Genomic DNA, 19,387 nt, shown 5'->3' on the forward strand with positions numbered 1-19,387 from the left:
CTACAAACTGTCCATCAATCCGTAAGTCTCCATCACTTCTTACAAGATTCATGTCCTCAGTCACCAGAATACGCAAATAACACATCATCAAAACAGGCATAAAGCAAAGCTTTTACCCACCAGTTAACAGATCTGACTGATCCCTCCTGGATTCCAGGACACACTGCTGAAATATTTAACATCCATTTTCAAATATTAAGCCCCTCGCCATCATTCAGCTCTATAAGAAGGTGGCAGTTCCCCTCCCAAAGTCATTTCAGCCAGCAGTTAAAGTCAACATTCTGCCAAAGAGGAAAGCTTTGAAAAAGCACCACGTGCCATGTGATTCAGGAATTATCTCCAAGACAGAAGTCCCTTATCTGTGGTACTTAAACTGGACCACAGTGAGTGAAATCCTTCCCCCTTCACCTCTGAAATTTACCAGTAAGAAAGGCACAAACCAGTTCACAGAGGCAGTGACTCTCACACTGTATCAGAAAATATGAAGGAATTGTGGGGTACAACATAGAAGAACAGATGGCATTGGAATACCAGTTTCAAAAGTCAAAGATCCAAGGGAGGACAGACTTTTCCTTGCCCATGGATATGGCCTGATGCAGTATAATATAAGCAGCTGCATTGCAAGTTACCAGCAGTAAGAGAAACTGTACCAAAAGATAAACAGGACATGTTAAGCCAATGCATCTTTACACAGGTTTGATTCCTCCTGTGTTCCACCTAAAGCAGCTCCTTGCTATGTGAACAGAGAAGATCCAATTGACATAATTCAAGAGGTTTTACAAACTATGATCTCAAACAGCCCCTGTCAATAGCTCTTGAAGAAACTGCACTTGGCTGTGATAAAGTGGGAAGGTGTTTGGACAGATAAGCAATCAACAAAGTGATGTGAAATAAAAGAGCCATTTCCCTTTGTGAGGACAGATTGATCAGCAAGCTCTGAAGGGATCTCTGTTGGAGTCTTTTCAAGTATTCCTAAATGATCCAAAAAAGCTCATCATTCAGAGAAGCCACAAAGTTTATGAGGCCACTCAGGCTATTCAGAGTAATAAAGAGTTACAGATGGACCCAAGCTCCACAAGCAGAACCGGCAGATGAGCAGTGTTTAGTTCACCTGCGTGGTGTTTCATGAGGGATGAATAATCCTCACCTCACATACAAAATCATCATCTCCTTCCTTGCTAGTGCCACACTGAGTGGAACCCTAGAATGTCAGAGTTCTTACCATAAACTCAGTGCGCAGCCACTGTCAGAGGCCACCCCACATCACACACAATATTGTCTTGAGCAAAAAGGGAAGACACCATGACCCACAGTACTGCATAAAATTCCCCATGAACTCCATGTGCCAGTTTTCCCTTTGTCAAAAGCTAACCCTTTGCAAAAAGGATTGAACAGCATAAGAAAAGGTAGAAAGAAGTGAGAGAGGACATAGCAAGGACTGAATAAGGGCTTTTATATGATTGATTGTTAACCAAGATGAGACTCCTGTACCAGGAAGGCTGAAATGGTGTAGAGGGGATAACTGACAGAAGGTACATGGGGAACTATTGCTATTCACCCCTTCCAGTTCAAAAAGCACAGCAGTGTCAAATGAAGCAGCAGAGTTCAGGACTTCAATAAAGTAGTTTTCCACACAGTGCATAAACTGTGAAACTTCTCACAAGATACTGTGAGTGACAGAAATTAAATGATCACTCAAGTTCCAAAGCCAACAGGACAAATGAATGGATGTGTCCCACTCTTGGCTCTGCAAGGCCCTGTCCCAGGATGCTCTGGAGCCTGGGGAAAGTTCCACCCTGAGTGCAGCCACCTGCTGTGAGCACGGCCGGGCAGGACACCGGGGATGGGATGGGATGGGGCTGGAATGCTGTGAACTCCCTCACCTGTTACCAAGCAGTCACCACCTGAGCTTCTGCTGTCCTGTCCTAGCAACTGGTTGGGGACCTCATCTGAACACCAGCATGGCAAAAAGGAGAACACAACTCAGAGAAATGCTGAATCAGATTTCACCTGTGTCACTGTTACTTTCTGCTGCCAACCACAGAGGTGGTCTCATTTTTGCTGTGATATAATATTTAAATAATTTAAAATGTATCTTCATCTTATAATTCTTTCCAATTCAGGTTCCTGTGTCCCAGCTTCCCCATCCAGTCTCACCTGAGCTGCAATGCTGACACAGATTATTTTTCTTCTCAAATGGTTGCCAATGTCCTGATAATCACAGTGATAGAAATGTGTCACATTTGTCACACGAACAGTGGGAAAACCCAGGACAACAACAGGGAAATGCCAGAGAACTACCCAGCCCAATACATCCAGCTGCTCACTCCCTTGAAACATCTTTTTTTTTTTTTTAGCATTTACACAAAGTTATCCAATAAACTGACATGCCTTCTCATGTACTTTCTTATTTTTTAATCTATTTCTACACATTTCAATTAAGCCTACAGAAATATTTTGATCTTGCATAATGTTCTATTTACACTACATAATATCAGTTCACCACATGAGTAATTTGTTTATTTTCATAAAGGAACAGAGCCCTTCCCCTCCCCACTGTCCAAGATGTATCAATCAAAATCAGAAGATAAATGAGGGCTGAGAAACAAAATCAGTTCAAGAGTTTTTCCATGTTTCCATTGTTTCTTCTTCCTTCTCCAAATCTAAACTACGTCTCTTAATCATTAATTGGGCTTTCAGAAATTATTATTTATTTCTCAGGTTTTCACAGCCACAATAGAAATCATTGCTACTAGAACAGATCCAATATGCTAAACCACATTTTGATTTTTCTTTATCATAAGATGTTGGTGAGGCCATGATTTAATGGACTGTATGAGTTAATTTGGGGGCAAAAACTGTAATTTTGTGAATTTTCAATATATCTCCATTTACAAAAGATAGATCTTCTTGGACTTTGTGACAGGTTTTTTCCAGTTCTCAACTCACTGTTAATATATCTGTCTTATTAAAATTCTGGTAGCTTGCAATATTTTTAGGTGACACTTGCAGAACAAGTGTTTCAGGTTAAAGTATGTAATTTAATTTTTATAAAAGCTCTGTACAACACTCAGCTTGCAGTTATTCAGTTATGCACTGACCATCCCTCAGTACATCTTCAACTGAACCCATTTCAGGAGGAATGGCAGGGACAACACACAGGAGAGAAACAGCTGCAGTTGTGTTGCTCCATACCCCAAATACCTTGACAAGGTATAACCACACCGAGCAGACACTGAATTGTGTTCTGTGCTACAAACGTCAAAGTTCTCAAGTTCTCTGATGGTGTAATTTATGCTTTATAACACATAACCATGTTTTAAACTCACACCTCTATCACACCAGCTAAGAATTTGGAGTATGTGTTTACTTAGGGTAAACACAAACTCTGAAGTTTCACAGTCCATATACAGCATTCTGTAGTCAACTACTACTCATTATCACCAGTTAACATGGAACACAAGTCAATCCCTGAGCTTAATATTGACTTAGATTGATTAGTATTAAAGACTGAATTAAAATTTAGATAAATATTAAATGATCTAATATTGAAGAAAATAATGTAACTACTCCAAAGTGATAAACTAATACTATGATGACCATATATCTTTCCCTAAAATAATTTTTCATATTAATTCAGCTATTAAAAGCGTCTAGTATGACACAATATATGCTAGTTTTAAGAGCTGAATAAGATAAACTTTATTTTCTTCCCTGCAATACCCAGATGATAACACAGATTCCATGTAACCCAAGAGTCACCAGATGAGACCAAAGATGGCTCTAAAACCAGTATCTTTTCCCTAACAGAGGCTAAAACAAGGAGGGAAAGGAAGGGTATTAGAATAGGGCAACGATGTGGCTTCCCCCAACCTGAGACATCTGTGGACTGGGTCTTTCTAAACAAAAGTTTTTATTAGTATTAATTTTATATATGTATTAAGTAGCATTTTCTATACATTTTCTTCTGTGGAACCACCCAAATGTTGTAGAACCACAACAACTTTTAACAGCCCCATCAGCTCAGAACTCCACACGTGACTCTTCCATCATGCAGAAAAGGGGGTTCACTCGTTTGGCTCCTGCCTCACCAATGCTCCCAGGAATTGTATTAAATGCACAAACAATTTATTTTTTCTTCCACTCCACAGTATTTGTGGTTTGAGAATTTTCTAAACTACCTTTGCTTAATAATATATTTTCCAAGAAGGGCAGATGCGGATTCTTTGCATTTAGGGACACCAGAGGGAACAGTCTCCAGGCCAGGGCAGGATGACTGGGCAGGAAAACCAGCACTGATACAAATTATCCCACAGAGGACAAGAGAGAGGCGAGATTCAGCTTTACCTTTTTGTGAGGCAACTGTGTTGCACAATCACGCCTACGGGCGGCACTGAATTAATACTTCCCAAACCTCCGTGTACCTTCCAGTCTGAGCCTCTCTCAGAACAACAAACCTTTTCCCAGCAAAAAGGAGTAGTTCTTGAAAACAGAAAATTATGGGTTTAATAATTTAAAAGAACAAGATGCAGTTTATGATGAAAAAAACCCTTCACATTTTTATAAAAAATTAATCATATTGGCCTTTAATTTTGTTATTTTGTGTAACTGCTTGATTAAACCTGGCAGCTTCATAGATTGCACAGTTAGAGTCTGATAGCATTTGACAAGGGAGCAGAACCATGAGGCAATGAAAACAAAAACATTTCCATTTTATCCTATAAATACCTACAATAATGTTTTCACCTTCACAATACACCTTCCAAATAGTTAAATGATTAATTGTGGGTGAGGGTTTCAATTATTTGCCAGAAATGAATCTGAGACTTGCAGATTTATTTGCAACACCAGGCCTCATTCCGCAAGTATGTCCATAAAGAATACAGGGAACAGACCCCAGTTCCAGCACTTCCAAAACATTCTGCTGTTTAAGAAAGATGACAATATGAATAATTTCGGTATGGAAGAGAGGGTATATCCAATTACACCTTAAAAACCCAAATAAAACACGAAGTTTTTGCAGAAGGGGCATTTCTTGCTGAGTGCACTGGTACACACAACACAGAACAGGGCTCTAATCCGATTGGAACTGCCAGGCACTAATGTAATACACACACACACAAAAAAAAAAGATTATCAAAAGCTGATTAAAAGCCATCCAAACATTACAATCGAAGAGTAGGGATTAAACAAAAGACACGATTTAGAAGAGGGCTAAAATTTTTTTGACCTTATTAATGGTCTTTATGAACTTTTATGCCAAATCTTGATGAAGAAAAATGTACTTCAGAACTGAAAGCAAGGCATTACACTTTGGGTTCTGTTTACTGCCAAAATTACAGTACAATTAAGTGAAGGTATTTCAGGCTGCTCGGGGAGCAGTGGCAGTTGCTAGGCAGCATCTGCTCCTGTCAGAGATGCTTCTTTCTTTGTGCAGTACAGAACCTCAGCCAGGAATACTGCCACCAATGGATTATTCCAAGGCAGCTTACTGCCATCACATGGCATCTGCAAAGTGCTCACCCGCTGCCTAGCAACACCGCCTCTTTCTACTGAGTCATACCAGCACCAGGAAAATATTCCTGCAAAAAAAGAAACAGATGCCTGAGAAGAAAGGTGATCATTCAGTAGCAGAGCAAAGGATTGCAAGCATCCTTCCCCTGCCCTCCAAGATAAAAATAGAGATTGGGCTCAAAAATCACGAGCTGTTTAAAATAGTTTTGCACATCCTGGTGGCAGGAGGTGGGAGCGAAGAAACGGACTAAAAGCCCACAGTGTTGTCCACTGCCTCTGCTGTGTTAAGGAACTGGTCTTGAGCGTCCAGCTTAGCAAGGATCTATCCTGTTACTTCATCCTCTTCTGTAAATCTATTCCATCAGTTCATTCAAGTGCCTCACCCATACATCATTCCCTCTATGCAGGAAGCAAATGCAGCAGGTTTTTCTCTCTCTTTTAAATAGAGGCAAAGGCTGTTTCAGTTTCTGAAACCTTCTCCCTCTTTCCAATACCCAACTGCAAAGAGGAGAACACTGACCCCTCTCTGCCCAGAGAGGTGAGGAGCTGTTCTGCACTGCTGCGTTCCACAGGCTGCAAACAGGAGCCTGTTGAATGCTTTACTGTTCAACACCAGGAAGCAAAGGAAGAAACCAGTCAAGTTTTGACTCTCCTGGAGGGTGGAGATTGCACCACCTCTCCAGGCACCCTGCTCCAGGGCTTTCCCACATGCACTGTGGGAATCACTATCCCTGATTGGACTTTGCCCCCACGACTCCTCCTTTCACCCTGCAACTCTGAGAAGCACCTGGCTATGTCTTCTCTGTAACTCCCTAGAAAGCAGCTATCCATGAGCCAACCCTTCCCAATGTTCCTCTTCCCAGACTGTACCACCCTGGATCTCACAGATCCTCCTCTCTCCCCGTGTGTTCCCACCTTCTCACCTCACCCCTTGTACTGTGAGATGCAGCCCCGGGGCGACTAAAGGAGGAAAAGATCATTTCCATCACCACCCTGGTGCCCAGGATCACAGCCTGGGACGTGGCTGCCTACAGGAGAACACCACTGGCTCATGTTCACACATGCAAATCCCCACAGTACCTTCCATCCTGTCCCATCTCACACAGACTGCAGTGTGAGACTTTCAGACCTCCTACCTACCTGTTAAATAAGTTCTTAACACATTAAAGCTACCTTGGCATTTATGGTCAGTTTGAACATTTCCAGTGAGCAGCAGGAAGGGAAGAACAGGGCAGGTTTATAAAAGCATATCTACCAGCATACAGCTCCTGCATTTTAGCTGAAAACTCTATTTTAGCCTATACTGGCTGCCACTCAAGAACTTTTTGTGCTGAAGACAGCTATGAAACCTATCAATCCACCCATAAGAACTTTGACTTTTTTGGTTTGCTACTGAAATACAAAAAAGAAAAAAAGTACTTGACTGACAAAACCAAAGATGCTTTCTTTTCATGATTTTTAATACTTCCAATCTTGACTGAAGCAAATGTGCATTATTTAATGCTATCAACATCATCTGAGACATTGGGGAAATCCTTCTTTTCTCTTTTTGCGTCCTCCACGCAGGTTTATTTCATTATTATTATTAATATTTATTTTGTTATTACTTATTTATATTTATTAAACTTTTTTTTCCTCTGTTAAAAGGAGAATATGGTCTTCTGCCAGAAATATAGTCACTCCAGAAGTGGGGGAGAAAAAACTAAAACCAACCCAGCAAGAATCAGCAGCTGCAGTTTGGGGCCTTGCTGTGGTGATGAAAGAGAGAGAATCCTATTTTCTACCTCCTCTGCCCCAGAGTCAAAAGAGAAGCTGTTTCTGCAAGACCAGTGCTTTAAACACAATCTTCCTTGGCATAAACCCCTTGGACCACAGAGATCACCAAACACGTATCAGTTAAAAAAGAAAAACAAAGAAATCCCCCCAGCAGAGGGACTTTGGTCCTAATTCTGCTCAGATCAGTGTGCTGGGAAGGGCTGAGCTGGAGCAACGGGGGGGACGATGGAAGGATGGAGAGCTGCAGATCGCCGTGCAATGCCAGGGAGCTCCCCCAGCAGGCACGGGCTGTTCCCATTGGATGCTCTGCACACACAGCAGGGCCAAGCACAGCAGCCACAGAGCCTTTCCAGCCCCAGGACAGCTCTTCCCACTCTAACAAGTCCCTGCTGGAGGAACGGCCTCGCAGTATCACCTTTAAACAGAGGCACAGGCATGGAGAGGATTCCCCTCATCTCTCATCACACCAGGCCAGGCCCACAGGTAGTGTCCAGCTCCATTTTGTACAGCAACAGCAGATGTCAGGGCAAGATTATTTCACGAAAGTGTTGATACTGCTCTAATAGGTCCAGCAGAACTACACTGTTGTCTCTTTGGTTTATCAAAATTCAAGTCACCAACCATTTGCATCATGAGCATTTAGAGAGAAACAAAACACAAAGATGCACCAAAGTTCAAACTACAATTTTCAGTAACCTTTTTTTCCAGTAGTTCATAAATTTTTGGATTATTTGTCCCACTCTGGCTGACATTTTCTCACCAGAGCCTACACTCTATGTCCATGTAATAGAGGCACACATACACAAAACAGTGCCTAGGTGAAGTGGGCAGCTTTCTGTAGACACTTCCACAGGCATTTTTCTCCACAAAGGAAGAGATGGATGAAACAAACACCTCCTCCTATCCCCCCCATCCAGACTCAGTTACTGGAAACAGACATTGCTCCATACAGGGAGTATCCAGCACTGTCTGAGATATTCTCCTATGAAAGGCTCTCTGCTCCCTTCACCACTTGTTTGGGCAGCCCACCCAGCACCCACCCCAGCAAAGCAAAGGCCTGTGCACACCGACACCCAAAAAGGCCTCTCAAAAGTTATATATTGCTTTCAACTGCCTTCTATTTAACAGTTCTGGGTTCCCCTGACATGGATACAAGACTTCCTTTATCAGGATAGAAGACTAAAAGTGCAGGTACATATAAACACCTTGTTCATTAACACTTTGAGAGGGAAGAGAGGCCCTGCTGCTCAAAAACAGACTCACAAGAGGTTTTCAGAACAGTATGGCACCTACCAAAGCACTCTGTGCTACACTCGGGCACACTGGGTAGCTCAGGGACTTCCATTCAACAGAAAGAAAACAAAATAATTCACCACTCCATCAACTGCCTACTGCCAACACTAAAAGCATTTAGTGCCTAAGCTTCCTTGCACTGAAATAAAAATAAAGGTTTCTCTGGATGCTTCAGAGAACAACAGCTTACCTCTGAAAGCACAAAGACCTGCTTTTAATCACCAAGAGTTAGCTGGCACCACTTGTCATAAGCTTTTCTTAAGGCTTAATATCCAGAAAGACTCAAGAAAAGAAAAAGTAGCTAAAAGCTGAAGAGAGATGGAGGGATGTCTTATCCTTGGAGTAAGTAATCACCTCACAACTGTACTGGAAAGCACTCAGCCTGCTCAAAGCCTCAGTTCCCTGCCTTCCTAATATATTCCCTAAGTTTGGGCTAAGGACATATTGTTTGAACAAACAATAAAACATGTCTAAGAAGAAGGAATTAACAGCCAAAAACCCCTTAGAGATGCTTTCAGGATCTTAGAAGACATCATAAAGTTCATTTTGACGTGGAAAAACTTGAACAGGGGGTTGATTTTAACATCAGTCACTTGAGTGAGTTATTTCATGTTTGCCTTGAGGTTCAGTGAGCAGAGAGATTTTGAAACAGAACAAAGTGAGAAAAGGGGTGATATTAAGGTTGATTCATAACTTAAAAACAATCAGTGGAAAGACCATTGTCACTCACAACTGGGTTTGGACCAAGATCCCACTGTAGGCTTCCTTTGGCCTCTTCCTCAGTGCATAGCACAGCTGAGAGATGAACACAACGAACTTAAAACCACACAAATTAAAAAAAAATTTCTCTGGAGCAGGAGGAAAAAGTTGCATCAGGCTCTTTAAGGACTAAATAATTTTCCACAGACTTCCCATTCTTTGGTAAGTGTTTTCACACCCACTTCTGAAAAGTGCTCCCATTTCTCAAGAGAACAAATCTATGGAACACATATGGCCACCAACAACACCAGTTGTTGGACCCATCAGGCAATTACAGATCTTCTGTATTAGAATAATTCTGAAATAACTGTTTAATGTGTTAATCATAAATGCCTGTCTATCTACATGTCACTGTGCATATGAACACAGAAAACCTCCTCATTCCCAATTATCCCCCCTTTGTGGGTTTTGAAATGTCAGCAAATACATGGTAGAGAATTTTATAATTACAAGTTCTGGTAATAGTTCTTATATGTTTCCCGATGTCTGCATTGGAGACTGACTTGTAAAGGGCAGAGTTGCTGCAAAAAAGGCTTTGCAAGGGTACTGAGACTCAAGTCCAGCTGAGCTGCACCACTAACTGTACCCTAAGGAAGTTGCTTTCAGAGGTTTAATAAAAAGTCACCCTCCCTCTCTTCCTACATAAAACTGCAAACCACAACCTGCACCATCACCCCATACTCACACACCAACTTCCTATTCCTAAATTGTTCAAAAGAGAAATTACTTTAAATTTCCTCACTGATTTCATTCTGAACTATCTCCCTTCCTGTCCTACAAGCCTGACAATGAATTTCAACCCAAAGCATACAAATAAGAAACACCTGATAGAACCTGATTAACCATCTTTTTTTTCAGCAGATCCGAACCTTTTTATCTGCACTAGTATGCACAGAAATTCCAGTTTTAAGTTCTTTTTTCCCCACCCAGACCTATTTCCATTAAATATGCAGGAAAAGTTGTCCAAGACTGCCAACTCACATCATAAAATGTCTCTTGTTACTGGATGTATTGTTAGGTGAGGACAGAAAGTCTGAACACCAAAATATTTCCACCCTTAGAAAATCATTCTAAAAACAAAATCCCTTCTGCATAGGGATAAGGTCAGGAAGGAACTGCTTTTGCACCTACCCTATCGGCAGTGGCTGAAGTTCTGCAGGTCTTAACTGAACACCCAACACAGCACAACAACAAATAAATGGAGAAAATTGCTCTAAAACCCATCAAATCATCCAAAGTTAAACCCCACATTGCACTGCTATCACTTCTTGCTCCAGGATCACACCCACATTCCCATACAAACCATGCAAACATACACATCTCACTCCTTGCCTTGGTGAGCAATTTGCTTCTTAACTTCATTCCTCCTGTATTTAGAAAGTTTTGGCTAATTTCTACTGTAGATGCATTTGTGGACAACTGGTATTTAGACAATCTCAAAGTAGTGATATCTTACAGGTTAATTCTCATCCAGCTCTGCAAACCAGCTCTTCATGAGAGCCAGTCTAACTACAATGTCTTTGGCTTAGTCTTTTCTAGGACAGATGAGCCAAAATATATTAATCTTTTCCCACAAAACAGTACATTTAACCTCCAAGTTCTATCAGCACCAGCAGAATTCTAGATTTACCCTAGACTGGAGCTGAAGCTGCCCACCATGTTTAATGACACTTTACTAAACTCTCCTCTCTATACTGATAGTATCCCATCAGATGCATCTTGGGAGCTGCTCTTTTCCAGAGACATTTCAAGGTGTGAATCATTTCCTATCCAGTTAAATAACACATATACATTTCCTTTACAATCCCTGACTGACAAATTCCTTTGCTCATTCTTAAAGCCTACAGGTAGAAAAAAAAAAAAAAAGGCCCTTAGGAGCACATACTGAATAGAAATGACTCCAATCTCTGGATCATTCCGTTTTCCTGACTAATGACCAAGTCCCCAGGTACCAGCAGCACATCCCAAAGCAGCACAGGAGGTTTGAAAGTGCATCCCTCCACGTAGCTTTGGTTCCAAGACAGATCACTGAAGAATATCCTTAGTCACCTCTCTCCTGCTGCCAGACAATTACATCTCCTGGCACTGGGGCACAGGAGAGAAAATGAAATATAACCTATGTCCCTAACACAGCACCTGATGCAAGGATTGATATTGCTTCCCAAATTAACAATGGACATTTTCCTAATTTGAGAGAGGGACTTTTCTCTACCTCTCTGAAACTTCTCATTTTTAAACCAGTAACAAACCACTCCAGTGACCCAGTGAAACCACAGTGCCACTCACTGCCCCCTTCAGCAGCTGCCTCCTGTAGGAACAGGTAAGGCAGGGTCTTATGCCAAGGGCCTTGGGGAGGGAAGACTTAACAGTTCTGCAGTCCTGTTCTTCCAAGCATAAATATGAACCGGAAGTGTGCAAGACAAGGTTTAGTGATGGGGGGAGGAAAAAAAATCAAGATACTGATCAAAAAGCTGCAGTACAAAACTGTAACTAGGACATTGTGATGTTCCACCCCTTCTCAGCAAGAACAAGGGAAAGTTTAGTTGTATTTGTGCTTATGGATTTCTTTTTCATTGTTACCAATTAAGCGGTGAAAATAAAGATTTAAAAATGCATTTTTAAATAAAACAACAGATTTTAACACTAATTCTTTGAATAAACTAAGAACAGATGCTGTTGATGTAGGCAGGTTCTCCTTCTCCTCTGTGACTTAATACATACATATTTAATATGGTCAGCCATACAAAATACAGCAGCAACTAAGTTAAAAGAAGCCCAACAAAACAACCAAAAAAACTTTCCTGAGAGCCACCTAAATGTGCTCCTTGCACAAAAACGAAACAGCAAAAACTGATAGCCTGATGAAATAATCAGCTCTCACACAATTGCCAAATGTTATTTATTAAAGCGTTCTATTTAACTTTTTTTAATACACTATTATTTAATACTTGCTTTTCAAGACTAAAGTAACTAATCAGATCACTTTAATAAATATTTTCTTAAGACACAGAGACTTCTTTAAAAATACTAAAATGCTAGAGGGCTAGAGAGAGAGTTATCATCAATCATCAGTTCAGAATTCTTATTAATTGTGTTCATAACTGGCCATCTTAAGCACCTGTGGAAGAACTGTCTGCTTTGCTTCAGCAAGTCTCAAGTTTTAAAAGTAGAGTTAGGATTAGAGGCACTGAATATAAGTATTTCTAAATAGAGAGGAATTACTCACAACAGCTACCAGGTAGTTGCTATAGCAGCTGAGAAATAAAATCAAGGTTGTCAGGAAAGTGTTTAATTTATTTAGAAATATCCTGAGCAATCTTTTAATATCTTTGCCGCAGATGCATGCAATGATTTGTATGAGAACTGGGCAATACAATGCTGTTCTACAACTGCCAGCGTGGAAAACTTCTTTTAATTGCAGACAGGCACAGAGAACTTCAGAACTGCCCAAAAGGCACCGACGTTCCCATCAGGAAACTGAACGTTCTCCTGCAGCCAAGAGCCTGTGGCTGCAAAGGAAGATCTGCTGAGGGGCTCTAGCAAGCACAGAAGAAATGCCTTTGTCTGATACTCCCTAGAAGCCAACACAGAACACAAAGCCCTTCCATAGCCACATGTTGGGGGGAATGTGGTGTCTGTCTGAAGGAACAGCCTCTATGAATTATCACCTCTGAGCCAGCTGCCCAGGTAAGGCAACAGAGCACAACTTACTTTAAACAAAGAGAACAGCATCAGAATGAGTTACTTTATGTAGCACTGTCCCTTTCCTTGGTACACAAGAATAGGTATATCCAGGGCCTGGATACCCAAACATTCCTTTCTATTCCACCAGAAACCCCTTTGTGGTATTCCAGGCACAGAAATAACTGATTTTTCTCCCACCCAGCTTACATCAATTGGGACAGGAAGTTTATTGCCTTAATCCAAAGGCAAATCTTAAAACTTTGTTTGCAAAACTTTAACAGGAGCACAGAGAAAACACACTGTGGTTTTTTGGACAGAGACTGCTCTAAGTGAACCCAAACTACTAAAGCTCAAAGGCATAAGCTCAGAACAGTGACTCATGCCAAGAAGATTATTTTTGCACATATTACTTGTGGAATCAGGATAATTTACACTGCTATTTTGTCCCCCTTTTTTTTTGTCAGTGCACCTCCCAGCAGCAAACCCTCAGGTCTACACTTTTCTGCAGACTATTTGCTTCAAAATGCACAAAAATGACCCCTCCAGCCAGCAATGACAGATCTACTTTTGAAAAACTGATACGCCACTCCTCACTTGTAGTAACTAAACTCCAGATATAAGCAGCATTTTTCACCTATTTTCCTTCTCTGGAGGATTATCAACAAATTTCAATTACAAGAAAAGTAATTAAAGCTACTCAAGAATAAAAAAAGCTTGCCTAGAGATCACCCAAACTTGCACAACTGAGCCATTACCTCAGCCCTACCTACAGGTGTGTTGCCTGCAAAAGGAAAATCCCCATCCTTAGAGGAATATTCTCCAGCCCAGGGAATACTCATTGAAATAACACTTGTTTTCATTCACTGCTCTCCTTTCCACATGCCTCTTGCAGACTTGTTTACAACCTGAATGGAGATTTCCCAGCTTTTCTTTTCAAACATCCGCATAAAAAAAATTAGTTCACCCATTTTTTAGATCAAGGTAAAACAAGTATTTTCCTATTTGAGCACACAGGCCAAACACAAACACAGCACTGAATGTCAAACCCTGCAAACGGCAAAGAAAAAAACCTACATAAACAGAAGAAAAACAACAAGATTTGAAGGACACATAATTATTTTCTCAAGCATCTATTATAATTACAGCAGTAAGTTTGGTCCTAGGGTAACAGAGGTGGCATTTCACCAGCAGATAAGGTATAAACTAAAGTACAGCATCAACTACATTGAAAAACCCCAACAAAACAACTTCATACTCCTGGAGCATCCAGCTGGGATGTAACAGAGCTTGTTAACTTTAAATACTCCCAATGACCAACAGACACAGCAACAGGATTGGAAGCAATGACTTCCAGGTGTTATTTTCTGCCACTTGTTCATATTACCCTACACTTACAGGTTCTCATCTGATGCTGTATTTGATTTTATTTTTTTAAACAAAAGTGATTTACTTCACTTCTCTTTCCTTCCTCTCTTCACTATGAAGATATGTGAGCTGTACTAAGCAAAATATTTGACTCACAAGATGAAAAATTAACAAGAAGTGGTTTATTATTATTATTATTTTAACAGAAAGCTTTTTAACAAAGAGGCATTAAGGCTTCTAATTGCTCACAAGTTAATTGCCAAGATCCCACTTTAACAGTCCCGGTTAACAGATCATGTAGCAAATTTGTTGATATTTTAAAAAATATTTGTACAAATCAATCATCACTACACATTGTGGAACTTAAAAATCAATATGCACAACTGATAACTAAAAATTTAATGAGGTGTTTAGGTAACTAATCAGGACAGCAGTAGTGGCTTTTATTATTGTAATACAAGAAAACAGTTTAAAAAAAATTAAATCGAAATGAGCAAAAGCGAAGTAAAAGAAATTCTGTATCTTCCATTTCATTAGATGTAACATTTCTGCTCTTATCAGGGATCTACACGCTAAAATAACAAACCAAAGCCGCCAACGGTGATGCCTCAGATTAGAGCAACCACGATGCCAGACGACTGTAAAATCTGATTTACCAAAACAACGAACAATCAGCGCAGTCCGCACGCACAGAGGCCCCGCTCCCGGCCCTCCGCAGCCCCCGGCCCGGCAACCTCGGCCGCCCCCTCGTCCCCCGCGGCCGGGCAGGTGCAGCACCGACGCCCCCTAAAGACACCGCGGCGCCGCCGGCCCCTTCCCAACTCCATCCACACATCGCCTCGCTCCGCAGATGGAAACGCAGGGAAAAGGGAACCGCGCGCTTAAGTAGATTAAGGGCTCAGCAACTCGTTTTCTGATTATTTGTGCGATCCCGACCCCAGCGCGGGCCCCCGAACTCCGCTTGTCGCTCGCTTCGCCGCGGCGGCGCTCGGGGAAATAACGCGAACAAGCACACGCAGAGCGCATCCAGCGGTGCGGGCAGGGCAGGGGAGGCACGGCCGGGCAGCCCCCACAGCCCCGCGGGCAGCGTTGTCCCCATCCCGCCCCCGGCTCCACCTGAGGGGCAGCGCCGCGACCACCGCCGGCCCCGGGGGAGGGGAACAGCCGCCCCCCCCACACGCACAGCACAGCCCCCGGGGTCCGGCGGGGAGAGGAGGGGACGCGCGGGGCGGGGGAGGGATGCGGCAGCACCTACCCACGCCGTATTTCTCCTCCTCGGTGGGACTCCACATGCTGCTGGATGGCTCGGCCGCGGCCGCCGGTCCCCGGGCAGAGAGCGGCGGGCGGGCGGGCGCCGCTCATCGAGCGGGGGCGGCTTCTCCTCCCCCCGCGTTCAGCGGGGGCGCCGCGCCGGCAGCCCCCGCCCCACGCTCCGGCCGGGGCTGCGCGCAGGAGCCGCTTCGCCGCTGCCGGGGGGCGGGGGGAGGTCGCCCCCCGCCCGCCCGAGAAGCACCGGCCGCCGCGCCGCTCCCCTCCGCGGCCGCTCGCCGCCGGCCCGGCGCCTCTCCTCGCGCGGCCCCGCGGGCTCCGGCCCTGCCGACGCGGCAGCCCCACGGAGCTCAGCGGCCCCGGGCCCCCTCCTCGTCGTTCTTCTTCTCCGCCTCCTCCCGAGCCGCCGCTCCCGCCGCCACCGCCGCCTGAAGGACTCGGGGCTGCCGCGCCCCCCCCGCGCCGGCGGACCTGGCGCGCACGCGCGGCTCGCGCCGCCTCCCCCCCCCCCCCCAGCCCCGCGCGGCCGCACGAGGCGCGCGCGGGCGCGAGGCGCGGGGGCGGCGCGTGGCCTTTGAGGGGGGAAGGGGAGCGGCCGGTCCCGGGACATCGCATCCCCGTCCGCATCCCCGTCCCCATCCCCGTCCCCATCGCACCTGCCGGCCCGAGCGGCTCCCGGGAGGTGGGCCCGCAGTGCAGCACCGAGCGCGGCCGTGCTTGTCAGCAGCGGGGCCAGCCCGACCCCCGGCCGCCGCCCCGGGCTGCCCGTGACACACCCCGGCCTCTGCCCGCCATTGCCCCGAGCTCGCACGGCCGAGCTCAGCTCCCCCTGGCAGCGCTAACCCCAGCCACCACCAGCGCTGAGATCAAAATTTGGCTCTGTGATTTAATTTTCTTGTTATTATTAATCTCCAGAGCTTCTAAAGAGCTGGCAAAATTCGCAGTTTCCACAATGAACACATACCCATAACGGGAACCACACTTCAGATTTCATCTCTAAGTTCAGCTTTCACTTCCTTCTATAAAAACTGAATTTGAATTCTTCACAGCAAAGGAAAAGCTGAAATAAGTTATACAAAAGTTCTCCTGCAACTGAAATTTTGCTCACTGCAGTATTCCGGCGGACCAGTGCCCTTGCCCCAGCAGAGCCTCCCGGAAGCTTAGGGAAGAAAACACTTTTTATACAGCCTTTTCAGAAACCTTTGTAAACAAATTACTCCACGTGAAGTTTTAGGATTGCACTAAACTTTTTAACAATATAACTTAAGATGTACCCAACACTTTTAATAGAATATCTGTTCTCTGATTATATAATAAAACAGAATGAAAGTCATCAATTTGCACTACAGAACTTGGGTTGCTGTGGAAACCTTCATTATTTATTTCTTTAACACGTGCAACTACTGTTTCCCCACCGAGCAGGTTTCTGTTTGGGTTTTGGTTTGGTTTTGGGATGTCGGGATTTGTTTTCCTGTGTGGAGTGCAAACAGCAAGTGGCCAAGAACTAAGTGTGCTTGTACATTATTCATTTAGAAAAAACAACTTATTCTATCCTACCTTAATTCATATTCACATTTAGGCATTTGTATTTACAATAGCTCCATTCCTTCCCTTCCTGAGGCACTCCCACAGCATGCAGAAATAGCTTTTTGAAGGGACAAAGCATGACAAAGTCATTGAGTTGCATCTGTTGGAGATAGGCTGCTCCAGGGTTTGAAAAACTGGCTTTGGTTTTTTCTCTCTGTATATGTCAATAATAAATATGTTTTCATCTCTTCCTAGTACTTTGGGAGCAGAAAACCTCTGCAGTGACAGGAATTGGTTAATTCTTCCAGGCTCTTTATTCCACAGTCTCAGCCCTTCAAGGATTCTTCTTGCTGCCAAGCTGACCAGTACTTAAACTGATACTTTTCTTGCTTAAGAAAAAACACAGCAGACTTTTTTTCCAAAAAACAATCATGTCTGAGTTGACTCTTCCTTTAAAGTAAACTCGGAATGAAGGTGAACTTGGGAAGGCAAGTAAGAACCCTCTAAGGTTAGATAAACACTGAGGAGGACACCAAAATAGCTGGACAGAATGGGACCTGCAAGGACCCAATAGCATACAGGAAGCACTTTAAATAAAGGCCATCGGTATGTCCTGATCATGGATATGCCAGCATTAACAGGGACACTCACACTGATGGCACATTACCTGTATTTGAAATACAACACATATTATTGCATGTTTATTCCTGACTCTTTTCTGCACTGCTGCTGGTGATACCTATTTTCAGAGAGAGTCAGTAGATGGCCATATGACCCACATGTCTTCAGAAAGAAAAAAAGTCAATGTACTTAACTGTAGAGTCAGTGGAATGCAAGTTTGCATAAGTTAAAAGTTACCAAATATATTTACACCTGTTCCTCTGATCTCTGCATTCACCCGTTTAATGAGGCTCCTATCACCTCCACAGAAATACTGATTGCTTCAGTAAACACTGTTAGCTTAAGTGTAGCAAGGAAGAAACATCTCATCTTCACACAGAGGCAGAGCCACAAATCTCCCAGGCACCAAGCTGGAATTCAGGATTACCCACGTGCAAAGGAGAGACCAAAGCAAACAGCGACTGCTGCAGAACAACTGTTTCTGCTGTCTCTTCTCTCTCTTAACAGAGCTCACTCCTGCCAGCTTCAATATTCATACTACTGTGGAAAGCATAGGAAAAGCAGAGAAGTACTGTAGCAAGCAGAAACAAGAAATTCTCAGGGTTATATGCCCCAGGGTTTTCTTTTTTTCCTGGAGCTGTTTTTGTTTTCCCTTATAAAGTTTGCACATTGAAAAAACACCACAAAACTGGAATCCAAAGCCGACTTCTACTTAAGGTTTTGTTAAGAAGTTTTTAAAATTGACATCAGCAATCAAACTAAATTTTAAAATCTGATATAAATGTCAGAGCTCCTACAAGAAGAGCTTCTGTTGGTGGGTGTCATGGATCCCAAAAATGAATGATTTTCAGAGAGAAGGGCCTCCCCTTGCAGAAGTCTTTGAGGTGCTGTTCTGTCACTAAATTCCTGTGTTGCACTGTATTGAAATAAAGGCAAATACAAGCTTCAAGACCTTATTTAAATGAACAAGTCAAGTCAGCAGAAAAGCACTAATCCCCGAATAACGCTGTCTAAAGTTACTTAATGTCCACTGTGTTCAGGAGCTGTTATGTCAGAGGTATGGTGAGTTGCTTGTGGTTCTGTTACTGCAAACACAGTGGTCCTTATCCAAACAGAACAGGCAGCAATGTTTAACACTGTGTTAATTAAAATACATTAGAGAGTTCATCCTACATCATCCCGTCTTGCCATAATATAGATGTGATCTGAAAGACAGCTGGCTTGGGATTGGAGAGATTTGACACAGTTTCTTTCTCTTAAATAGATCAAGGGAACTGCACAATCCTTTCAAATGCTCTGCAAGGGACAATGGAAGGTCAGAGTGCAGAAAGCAGAGAGATTCTTACACCTCCCTGCAAGTAGATTTTTCTCAGTTTTCCCAGCCTTCAGGTACCACAGAACGTATCACCCTCCTCCCCTCTTTTTCAGGTAAGTGCAGCCCCACACTTTACCCTTTCTCCCCATTCTCAGGCCTGTAGTTGCTGGTAACTTCCATTATTACTTCAAGCCTCTGTTTCAGTAAGATGGCCCAGGACCCCTGCCATCAGGAAAAAAAAAATCAGGGATGAATTTCAAGTCC

General features: G+C 43.3%; 1 protein-coding gene across 4 annotated transcripts in view; it reads right to left on the reverse strand.

Moving 5' to 3' along the window:
* The window catches only part of DOCK3 (dedicator of cytokinesis 3), a 192,326-nt gene extending 176,411 nt beyond the window's left edge, over positions 1–15,915 (reverse strand). For all 4 annotated transcript variants that reach the window (XM_069027878.1, XM_069027877.1, XM_069027876.1 and 1 more), the window contains exon 1: positions 15,647–15,915. In XM_069027878.1, the coding sequence (XP_068883979.1) occupies positions 15,647–15,683 (37 nt within the window). In that variant the 5' untranslated portion in view covers positions 15,684–15,915. The remainder of the gene's footprint in view (positions 1–15,646) is intronic.
* Between the last annotated feature and the right edge of the window lie 3,472 nt (positions 15,916–19,387).

Source organism: Aphelocoma coerulescens, chromosome 12, assembly GCF_041296385.1.
Source record: "Aphelocoma coerulescens isolate FSJ_1873_10779 chromosome 12, UR_Acoe_1.0, whole genome shotgun sequence".
Taxonomy (NCBI): Eukaryota; Metazoa; Chordata; class Aves; order Passeriformes; family Corvidae; genus Aphelocoma; species Aphelocoma coerulescens.